The 12,107-nt window shown below is 39.7% G+C and overlaps 1 protein-coding gene across 2 annotated transcripts in view; it reads right to left on the bottom strand.

Annotated features, from left to right (window-relative positions):
* ATG7 (autophagy related 7) overlaps positions 1-10,666 on the bottom strand; it is a 102,898-nt gene extending 92,232 nt beyond the window's left edge. The window contains exons 1-7 of one of the 2 annotated variants that reach the window (XM_082768335.1): positions 10,632-10,666; positions 7,122-7,311; positions 6,833-6,887; positions 3,938-4,055; positions 2,589-2,666; positions 1,903-2,019; positions 536-685 (exon numbers count right to left, since the gene is read on the bottom strand). In XM_082768335.1, the coding sequence (XP_082624461.1) occupies positions 536-685; positions 1,903-2,019; positions 2,589-2,666; positions 3,938-4,055; positions 6,833-6,887; positions 7,122-7,299 (696 nt within the window). In that variant the 5' untranslated portion in view covers positions 7,300-7,311; positions 10,632-10,666. Of the gene's footprint in view, positions 1-535; positions 686-1,902; positions 2,020-2,588; positions 2,667-3,937; positions 4,056-6,832; positions 6,888-7,121; positions 7,312-9,161; positions 9,531-10,631 lie in introns of those variants that run through there. The other variant, XM_082768334.1, reaches the window with a different exon arrangement.
* Positions 10,667-12,107: the final 1,441 nt, after the last annotated feature.

Raw genomic sequence — 12,107 nt, 5'->3', positions numbered from 1 at the left:
AATCTTATCTGATAGTTCTAAAATTTTGGCATATCCCTCCAAAAAAAGGCATTTACAAAGAAATACATTCCAGATATTTACAGATTTTGTATATCCCTATCTAATTAAGTATTCTCTTATTACTGTTACCACATCCAACAGAACCTTAAAATATATGAATACTACATTTCATTAGACAAATAAAAAGTGTTCTACATTATAATAGCATTGTAGTTAGTGATTGGAAAACTTTAATCATTATGATAACACTTTCAAAAATTTATGTTGTTCCTGTTTTGATAACAAGGGAGACAGTAAAAAGACCACGAAGAACCCAGATTTCAAACCATTAATCTAATGTAACTTGGCTTATAGGTAAGAACTTAGAGACACTCAACTCTTGACACAGAAATCAAGCCAAGCTGGTGGTCTTCAGATATTCACTGTATCCATTCATTGGCCAACCACGCTGCCCAGTTCAGCATTATAGACAATCTCCAAATTATTTGTAAATTAAACATGTGCAGGTTATTAGAAGATGCACAATTCTCATTACCTTCCCTTCTTGGTCTTGAAAGAAACTATCCCACTTTTTGAGCAAAGATATCACCACAGAATTGTCATGATACTTGATTAAAAAATAAGGCAAGGCTGTAACCCCTTCTGTCTGGCAAAGGTCATCATATGCTTTCTGAAGTGCTTGAATCTAAAAGCAAAAAGATAACTGAAACCAACAGTTGTAATGCTCTTATACGGAAACATTGAAATTGTTTTAGCATTTGGAAATAAAGCGCGTTCAGAAATTTTAAAGTTTATTATTACCACAGTAACTGAAATCAAAAATTCAGTTGCTAAAATTGTAATTGTCAATGCAAATTTGAAATGAGCACCATCACCACTGCTGCAAACTGCTCTACCAACAAAAGTTTAAAAAAAGAAAATTTCATTTTGGTAGTCATAACAGCTTGATAAATAAATCTATTCCCCTCTATTACTAGCATGGAAACAGTGTCTGATTTGTTTCCAAACTACAAAAATACTCAGTACAGGATTAAGTACTGGTAAACACTGATCACCATACTACACCATAGACACTTAATCATTCAATCCATTTTGTCATCTATTTCCAGTGTTCAGTCAAAATTCTTCCATCTTTGGACAATTACAGAGATATTTTCAGTGTTTATTTCTGTAAGAGTAGTAAGGGTCGTGTGAGAATAAGAGAAGCGTTCTCCACTGAATAAAAAACAAAACTTTCTCATGGATTATGACATCAAAAGCCATTCAAGGTTTCACATTAACTTCTGTCAGAGAAGAAAGCACATCTGGGAAAGTTGGTTTTTTGTTCTTTTACACTGAAATATGAATCAAACTATGAAAAATTAACTTTTCTACTAAAATACTCACTACCCATTTTTTCTTATGCATAAGAAAAATGCATAAAATATTACTCACTATCATATCATATTATTATGCATAAAATATTACTCACTACCCATTCTTTTCTTATTATTTTCTTACTAAGAATTTTGTAATTGCTAATCACTAAGCACACACTGAGTATGTCCCTTTTAAAACGTATTTTTAAGTAGTCATAAGTTTCAAGAACATGGCTATATATTCAATAAGATGAATAGGAAAAATTAAGGTAAATACAACTAACTCCAAGAATTGTCTGCCACATCTGCATTTAACTTAATAAAGCTGAAACAACGTTAAAGTGACAGATATTATACAATAAAAAGAGGTAAACAACAACAACAACAAAAACCAAGTAGAAATAAGGAGAGATTTTAAAAGAAATTAGGTTTTCAAATTAACTCAGTACATGCTAAAAAAAAAAAACAAAACAACTGCATTTTACAGCCCATAAAACCCCTTCATGCTTTATGCGGAGTTCGTAACATTTGGTATTAAGTATACCTGATTTAAAGAGAACCTGTCACCAAGACACACTGGTTTCTGAATTATATGTATTCCATCAGGAAAGCAGAGAGCAGGGTAGCAAAACCAGTAATAGAAGTGGTACTTTTTTAAATCCTAGAAAAAGAAAAATAAGATTAGATAACAGATATAAAAATTGAAATATTTTTTGAAATACTGATCATTACTGACGGTTGATGATACTAACCATAGTTCTTACTTGAAAATGCACTGTCACGATTTAAAAAAAATAATGAAAAAAATACTACACTTCCTTTCTCCACATACATTTTTATTTAGGATTTAAACAGACAACGCGTGTACAATGCTTTCATTCTTGTTAGAGCACTATGCATTAGAAGTTTAAATTTTTTGAACATGAAAGTTGTTTTACTAAAATCTGTAAGGCAGTCATTCTCATACATTTGAAGAAAACAAGCTGAGATGGCATCAGCATTTTTTAAATACATTCTACTTTTTTTTTTTTTTTTTTATATCTGTACATGTGAATGACTTAGAGTTTTTTGTTGTTGTTGTTGTTTTAAAGTGTTCTGGGATATATTAAATGTCTGAGAATGACCCTAATAACACTAACATAGCAATAATAATTCACTATTTCTCCTACAAAGAAACTACTACTTTTCCATTTCAATGCCGTAAGTATGTAAGACATTATCATTACTCACTGCAAATGTCAACAGCAGGAACCTGTTCAAGAGCATAGGATTTTCGAGCGCAGCTCCGGATTTTATCGATTGCCATATCTGTCATTGATAGTGGAGCCAAGAAAGAAGAGAAAGGACAGAAAATGCAAAGACAATATGAGAACAACTGAACAAAGACAATATGAGAACAACTGAAATGTTCCCATCATCCAGCTGCAGAAGAAATACTGAAATTAATACTCCCAGTAATCCCCTGGGATTTTTTCCCACTAATCTCATCCACACTATTATGCACACTAAAAGGACTCTAAAGGTACCATAGGCATGTACTATCTAACACAAACTACAAATGCTGGGGACCAAGTAGAGAACTAAATCAAACAAAATAAACCTCACCAGGAAAAGTCTGTCATGTATGTGAGCTATTAGCACTGCCGTAATACAGAACATACTGTGATGCTAATATAGCCCTTTATTATTCTCACTGTTTCATTCACAGGATCTGCAGATACTAGATTTGTGAATAACCTAGTATGAGATTTAACTAAAAAACAGAGACAATGAGGAATGCAATGCACAGCACGTTGGTGAGACATGAAGCTATAACATATGCGAGGAAGAGCTGTTTGAGCTTTGCCTTAGAAATAATAAAAAATCTGCAAGAGTGAATAAAGCTTTCTGACCTTCCCAGTTTCTCTGAGGATAATTAAAGTTACCACATTGTATCTGCCACTGACAGGGAAGTACTCCACCACAGGAATACAAGCCTTGAGTGATGATATACAGGAAAACTTTGCTACTCAAAGCCAGCAGGCATCCAATAAATCTATTTAAGGAAATCAAAGACTAGTCAAAGTACAGTGTCTCCAAAATTAAAAGGCTGTCTTTGTCTGATTTTCTCTTGTCCCTAAGCCATGACAGTTAATTTAGTTGGTTACAGTGCAAGCAGATAAGCCCTTCCTTTGACAGACAACTTTTTCTCGCTTTACCTCAATCTTCTGGCTGTTTCCCATCACTTTATCACACAGATGGATTGAAGCAACCTACAGTTTAAACCAGACACTTGCTGGTTTCTGGTGTCAAAACAAATTATAAGATGTACTCTGGCACCTCTGGTAGCACCATTAAATTTAAACTGTGGCTTAGAACACCAAATGAAGTTCTTGAAGTGTAATTTGCTATTCTCTTGCAAAGAAGAGTAAAGAAAAAAAATAAGTATCAAACTACTGTCTCCATAATAATTTAAATCCTAAGGCTACTATATGGGTGAGTATGGACAGTATATTCAATATTCAGGCCAGAAACTAAAACACTTCACTGTTGACTTTCAACGCTACTTCTCTACCAATTGATTTGATTTTTAACCTTACCTCATTTGCTTCTTTCTCCAGAAGTGATTTCTTATCACAAGACTTGAAAGTCTCAAAAGTGTTGGTATTATACAATGTTCCAAAAGCAGGACAGCAACGTGCTGGTATTGAAGCATTCCTGAATAAAAGGAAAAAAACTCTGAGAATTGTATGCTAAGGTCTTTAACACAGCAGAAGCAGCAGTTGTTATCCTACATTGTGGGGTTGTCCAAAAACTGAAAAATGATGAGGCACAGTAATAAGAGCTAACAAAAGCTCTAGTAAAAACATTTTTATTATCACAATGCTTTATTGAATATGGATTGATATGGATTTACGCTTCGTTGGGTTAGAAACTGGCTGGATAGCCGGGCCCAAAGAGTTGTGGTGAATGGAGTTAAATTTGCTGGAGTCTGGTCACTAGTGGCATTCCCCAGGGCTCGGTACTGGGGCCAGTCCTCTTTAATATCTTCATCAATGACCTGGATGAGGGCATTGAGGGCACCCTCAGTAAGTTCGCAGATGACACCAGGTTAGGTGCGTGTGTCGATCTGCTCGAGGGTAGGAAGGCTCTGCAGGAGGATCTGGATAGGCTGCACCAATGGGCTGAGGTCAACTGCATGAAGTTCAACAAGGCCAAGTGCTGGGTCCTGCACCTGGGGCACAACAACCCCAAGCAGAGCTACAGGCTGGGAGATGAGTGGTTGGAGAGCTGCCAGGCAGAGAAGGACCTGGGAGTATTGGTGGATAGTCAGCTGAATATGAGCCAGCAGTGTGCTCAGGTGGCCAAGAAGGCCAACGGCATCCTGGCTTGTATTAGGAACAGTGTGACCAGCAGGGCTAGGGAGGTGATCGTCCCCCTGTACTCAGCTCTGGTGAGGCCGCACCTCGAGTACTGTGTTCAGTTTTGGGCCCCTCGCTACAAGAAGGACATGGAGGTGCTTGAGCGGGTGCAGAGAAGGGCGACGAAGCTGGTGAGGGGCCTGGAGAACAAGTCCTACGAGGAGCGGCTGAGGGAGCTGGGCTTGTTCAGCCTGGAGAAGAGGAGGCTCAGGGGCGACCTTATCGCTCTTTATAAGTACATTAAAGGAGGCTGTAGTGAGGTGGGGGTTGGTCTGTTCTCCCATGTGCCTGGTGACAGGACGAGGGGGAATGGGCTAAAGTTGCGCCAGGGGAGTTTTAGGTTGGATGTTAGGAAGAACTTCTTTACCAAAAGGGTTGTTAGACATTGGAACGGGCTGCCCAGGGAAGTGGTGGAGTCACCATCCCTGGAAGTCTTCAAAAGACGTTTAGATGTAGAGCTTAGGGATATGGTTTAGTGGGGACTGTTAGCGTTAGGTCAGAGGTTGGATTTGATGATCTAGAGGTCTCTTCCAACCTAGAAATTCTGTGATTCTGTGATTCCGTGATATAAGAACCTGTGCAAATGAACATGTACATGATGACTTCAAAAATAGTTCAGGCATCTATATTGCTTCTAGCAAGGTAGCACTGAACGAGATTGAAGGAAGATTTAAAAATTCATTTCAAATATAAACTACTCATGACAAATGTGACATCCACAAAGAAAAAAATAAGACTGAACTTACATGTCAATACTTCACTCACATCAACAGATATTTAGTTAAAAATTTGTGTTTAAAAAGACACCCCCAAGGAAGCCTAAACCACACAGAAGCCTGAGTAGCTAATACAGTTTGTAACATCAGCAGCTAGAGACCCTGTTTTTTGTAAATAACTTCACAGACCCGATTGATTTGAATCCTTTAACATCATACTCCTGACCTTATGATTCTGATGACTGCTAAAGCCCACATACAGCCGTTTGTATATGTGATGTATAGTTTACAGGCTTTTTTTTTTTTTTTGGAAAAGCTAAAATGGAACTTCATCATCTAAACAGACTACCTAAGGTACAGAAACAATTAGAGGAAACTCCTTCAGCAGAAGGAATAATTATGTACTATGTAAGTGAACTTTCCATCATTTTATTTTTCATAACAGTGAGATCAAATACCACGGTACCATACATTTTTCCCTAACCTGAAATTCCTGTTCCCATATCAGAGATTTCTTCCAATTGCACTTCACTGAACAAGCTTTCAGTATAATGCCGAAAGGTCCTTACATAAAAATGAACAGAGTAAAGTGTCCTATGAAATTATCTCAAAACACACTATGCCTTGTTTGGTCAGGATGTTCCTGTGAGGAAGAGAACGTCAATTCTGTGATCTACAATTTTGTGATCCACCAATTTAAAACATATAAGGCATTAACTATGAAGACCTCTTCTGTGCCTACATTAGCTACACTAACTTAGGCTTTTGCTCTAGCAGAAAATTAAGGTGAGGAAAAAAAAAAGACTTCCCCTCTCATCTCACTTTTGCTGCATACACTGGACAATTTTGTTCTAGCTTCCACTTCGTGAGTAAAAGCAAAAAAAAAAAAAACCACAAAATTCCAGTCAAACGTTAAATACTTTCAAAGATTCAAAGATAACACAATGTAACAACCAGGGATTGTAAAAACTATTTTGAGATCTTAATTCTAACAAAGAACATTCAAGTAAATAAAGATCCACGGAAAAAATTAATCAGATGACTGAAATATCCTTCTTTACACAGAAGAGCCTGTGAAAATGGGGGAAAAAAGGGTATTATATAAACACACATAAACAGTGAGTGAAATTGAGACTTGCCAGCATATTTGAAACCTGGCCCTTCAGATGAATACACTACTTCAAAACCAGGGCATTAGTGTTTGAGACTCATAGCAGCATCTCCACTGTTAAAGTTCACGAAAACATATGTTTATTTTAATGTATAATTGGCCCAAGTGACATTCTGTCAAAGCATTACTGTTATACAAGAAAGCGTCTCCGTATCTGAATTAAGGTAAGCCCCCATACACACTTACATATCAAAGGCACTGAATTCCAACGTCAGGCGAGCTGGCAAGCCCAAAGGATCACCTAGACAAAAAGCAGCAACATGCATCTTTTAAATAAAATACATGTATTTACAAAAAGAGTGAATAATCAAAGTTATCAATTACCCACAGACACACCAGAACTCACAGCTCATCCGGCGCTGTTTTCTAGTTCTAGCAATGTTTCAGCAAAATACCTAAAATATGTTACATGGCTACTTAGAGGAATGACAGGAGAAACCCAAGCTTCTAAGCACGATGTTCTGTTTCTGCATACCATTGTAGTAATATCCTTTGATAACTTTTGGAGTCTCATCCAGTCGGTACTCATTGAGTTTCTTCTGGGTTAGTTCATGCCAGAATCCTGCATCCAAGGCACTGCTGAAGGGAGCAAACTGCAGCTTTGAAATGCCAGGATCTACAGGATGGTGTGCCTCATTACTGGCAGTTGCCATGGTTGTAGTTCACTGTTAAACAAAGAAACAAGTTTTTATAAAAGCAGACTGGCAGTATAAGCATATACTCAACTGACCACATTACTCTTGACTACTTAAAATTTCTCTTTAATACATTGCGTTTCATTAAAGTATAGAAAGCCTTACTCCTCTGAACATCTAAGTTCTACTTTTCAAGCCATTCATCAGAGGTCTCTACAGTCAAAACAAAGTCTTTCCAATTTCTCGTATGTAAAGTTATTCAAGTTTATGTTCTGTTTGGCCAAGCTACCCAGCAGGACCTGACTTTCTGACACTCATTCCATGATTTCTCCTATTACATGGGATACTGCACGTGAATCACGTACTTCTGATTTATAACTTGTACAGTGCTGCTGCTGCAGATAAAAATAGTAAAACACTATACCCCATATCCACTATCTATATAACAGAAAGAACTCAGTCTAAAAACCTCTCAGTACCACTTAAGTTCTGATGGCATTTAAAATCTAAACCAACATTACATACATTTCATTTAACTGGGTCTTCTCTTCACCTCTCAGCCTGTGATGAGTTAAAGAGCTTACAGATTAGCAGTAAAACTAACAGAGGAAAACAAACCAAGAGAAGTCTTACAGCCAGTGAAGGGCAAAGCTGGAAACAGAACCTAAAACTTCCTTAATAGTTTCACTTGCCATTTGAATGTCAATGTGATATACAAATCTAGATTTTCTTACACATTTTTCCTTCTATAGACTTTGTGTAAGTAGAACTTTTTTTTTTTTTAATTAAAAAATCAGCAGAAATCGCTATTCCATATCAGTATTCCTATAAGCCGAGTCTTCAATTCACAACACCTCTCCAAATTGAAGATTCCACACCAGAATGAGGAATGTATTAGCTAAACTGGGCAATTGCGTGCCTCTACTTCAACCACACATAACAGTCCCCTTGCTCACATTAGCACCAGCATCCACTTTGCCATGAGGTGTTTCAGCCGTCCCCCCATAACTCATCAAATAAAAATGTTGACATTCTCTGCTTGAGAAGCTCCTAGTTACTGTCAGTATTCCTCCTGATGCCTACGCAGATTAACATGCAGGTTTCAGAGACAGTCCTTGACATGTGGAGGAACAGCACAAAGTATTCAAATGCACACCTGAGGAAGGGAAGGTCTGCCTGTTATGAGTTGCATTGCTTTAGACTAAATAGGTAATTTAAGCAAAAATGTTGCAGAACAAGGACTTGCTAGATATTAAAAATAAGATCCAATACATCCTTCTACCAAGCTAGTAACTGCTGCTTTCTAAGTGCAGAAAGGAAATCAACCACTACCTTTTTTGGTTTTATTCATGATGCCTATCAAATCAATGATTTGAACTCTGGAATAATAATTTGGAAATTAATCCTTCAATTACCACATTGACTAAAATTTTAGTTTGCACAACATAATCTCATGTGATTGCTTTTGTTACTGGCCCTTCACAAAAGCCCTGCTACCTTTACACATACATCAATGGTAGGATTCTAGATACAGAAAAATCGGGATAGGGCTCCCATGCTGTAGCATAGCTTGGATTAAATTGAACAGTTCCAAGATTACTGTTCCGTGAGGTCTCTTGTGCAACAGGATGAGCTTTCACAATTCTCTTTCCTTCTTTTTGGAACGGGGTAAGGGAATGAAAGGTGCATTTAATTTCTTAGTGACTGTCACATTGCCAACCTCTTCCCTGAAAGAAATTCTCAGATGTGTTAAAATTGTTCCAAGAAAGTCAAAGTTATGTATTTCCTTTTACAGTATTTTCTTTAAAAAAAGTCTTTGAGGTAATCCATGCTGTTCATTCTATGCTAAAATCATACAGATTTTAAAAGCCTTCTCTTACCGTAAAGGCTTTTCTTCCTTGCTGGTAAATTATGTATTTATCTGGCATGGGTTTGATGATTTCCACTTTTTTCCATCAAGATAACAATATATTTCAGTTCTGTCATTATGTCTACTTCAACCAGGATATTACAAACATGCCACTTCCTTTCACTTCATTTTTTTCCTATTTTCTTAACAGCTGGAATTTGTGGTAGCATGAACTGTTGAAGGCTTACTTATATATAAAAAAAAAAAAAAAAAAAAAAAACTCTCATGCCACTTTTATTAGCATGAAGAAAATGAGTTTCTTGAAAATTTCCATGTACAAGGACTGTAAGAAGTAGTATTGACTGTATGGAATTTTCTGACCATTTTCATAAACCTTTTTTTTTTCCTGTATGTAAGATATAAGAGTCACATCAATTTATGTATTGGTAACCAGTTCATTTAACTTCTACAAATGCTTTACAGATTTTTTTTTGACTAAATGCCAAAGAAAGCTCATCATAAAACAGGCAATTGTGTGTCGTGTAGACATTAGCAATACCTGAGTCATATTACATTGCACATCGTGCCAAGATTTCTATAACACTTTTAATCAGAGGTTCAATAGCTGCCTAGACAATATTAATCCATTAAAGCCTCTCCTCCCCTCTTTGTTTTCTGAAGCAAGTTTGGAAAGCTATTACTTACTACTTTTTATAACTAATAACAAAGAAAGCAACATAAAGTCATTACTTTCCTTGCCAGACAACCTCTGTTATAAGTAGAAGTTTACTCATTCTCAGTTTCCTTTACGTTAAACTTTTTACCAGCAGAAAAGCAACATGCTAGGCAATAAAAGCATCTCCTATACCCAGGACAATTAACCCTGATGTAACTGCTGCTCTCGTTCAGCCTTTGGAACAAGTAAAGCTTTTACTTTAGCTTTTTCTATTATTAAGTCCACAACATACGCAACAACTGAAGCGTATTGCCAAACACTCCAAACGACCAAGAAGCCAGACGACAAGCCCTGGCAGCAGCGGAGCACCACACACCGAAAACAGCCACCTACAAGCATCCTCTGGGATGGAGCGTCAACTTCCTACTTATTGCCATTATTCCTGTGTCGAAATCATGGCTATTATGGAAGTGGAAGCACAAAACCAGGGGACCTCACTGTGCTGTGCAGATGTACGCAGAGCTGCACAGGCGATCACTGCCGATGCACTGATGCTTTATGGTGAGGGGCTCAACCCCCTTTAAAACATCCACGGAGTTACGGGGTTATACCCAGCGGGCGCAGCCCCCTAACACCCACACGCCCTCCCCGCAGCGCAGCCCCGGCGCTCACGAGGACCCCGCTGCCTCGGGAGGGACCGGGAGCCCCCCGCTGCCCCCCGGGGCACGGCCCCGCCGCCGCCTCTCGCCCCCACCGGGCCCGGGGGGACCGGGGCTGAGGGGCCGCGACCGCAGCCCCGGCTCCCGCCCCTCAGCGCCCGCTCACCGCTGCCCCGCGCCGCACTTCCGGCATTGCCGCCGGCCCGGCCGAGTGACGCCGTCCTGCCGCGGCCACGTGACCGAGGGGGGGGGCTCCCCGTCAGCCAGGCGGGGCTTGCGCAGGGGCGGGCGGGCGGCGCTGAGGGGGGTGGGTGCATGTTGCTGCTCTTCGGGGAGCGAGGGACCCGCGCGGTGGTGGGGGTGGTCGTGGAGAAGCATTCGGGGGTTTTAGGGTGCTGCAGCCGCAGCTGATATTCTGGAAGCGATCCGTGAAACGTGTGGTGCTGGAGCACCGGGGGATGGCGAAGGTTTGTGTCAGCAAACGCCCTCAGCCCGGGTGTGCGCGCAGCCCCTGCCATGGAGCCCCTGCCCCCAGCACGGTGCTGGGGAAGCGACCTGAGGGGCGCAGGGGGACCGCAACCTGGGTTGAATCCCCGCAGTGGGGCACCGAAAGTGCTCAACGCGTTGTGAAACAGCCCACAGCTGCTCTCGGGGGCTCTCCACTCAGGCTGGTACCAGGGCTGGTGATGTTAATTAACAACTAATTAATAATCACCATCACCCACCTGCGTGAGGAAACCCAGCTCAGGCCCAGAGATGACATCAAACTGGTACGCTGCAGGACTGGGCTGCCGAGAGGGTCAGAGGGCTGCAATGTATGGCATGAGAGGCTAGGAGAGCTGGGTTTGCCTCATGCAGAGACAAGGCTAAAGGGTTATGTGAGCTCAGGTCTCACATAACCCAAAGGGGCATTCCAAAGAAGATGGGGGCAAATCCTTCCCAGAGACGCACACAGTAAAGATGGAAGGAAATAGTTACATTCTGCAACAAAGACAGTTCTAAATACGGACTGAACATGGTTTGGAGATGGTAACTTTCCAGGCCTATGTAGTTCAGATTAGATTCTATTATATGGTTTAATAAAAATAATACATCTTTGGGTTTATGTAGTGCTTTTATGTAGTTTAGATCATTTAACGATCTAAATGATTTTTATACAGCATTCTCAGCAAATGAGATCACAAAGTACAGGCACACCAGCAAAATTATTTCCTCAATTTATTGAAAAAAAAAACTGTCAAAAGTCACCTAGTCCTATGCTGTACACCTCTCACTGCTGCAGAGGTTGCATACTTAGAAAAATATGTTTTAACAAAGAACACAAGAAACAGTAGTGGTAGCAATATGCTGACAAAGGTATTGACTTGCCATGTTGGTAGATGCCTGTGAGCACCATCCGTAATTTCTCTGGCGCAGGCTGCTGACTCTGCTATGAGCACTCTGCTGTGAGACAGAGCAACATTTGTTACTCCTCAGGGGACTGAGTTGAGGGGTTATCCATGTCTAGTGAGGAGAAAATTAGGTTGCCATGTAGGAGACCTGAGCTCTGTTCCCAGGTCTGACTGTGCTGCTTTTGAAGACAGCATTATGCCTGATCAAAACAAATACATTTGATTTTATTAGATTTACTTATACAGTAAAT

The sequence above is a fragment of the Aythya marila genome (genome assembly GCF_965140915.1).
Source record: "Aythya marila genome assembly, chromosome: 10".
Taxonomy (NCBI): domain Eukaryota; kingdom Metazoa; phylum Chordata; class Aves; order Anseriformes; family Anatidae; genus Aythya; species Aythya marila.
This window is presented reverse-complemented; position numbering and strand designations above follow the sequence as displayed.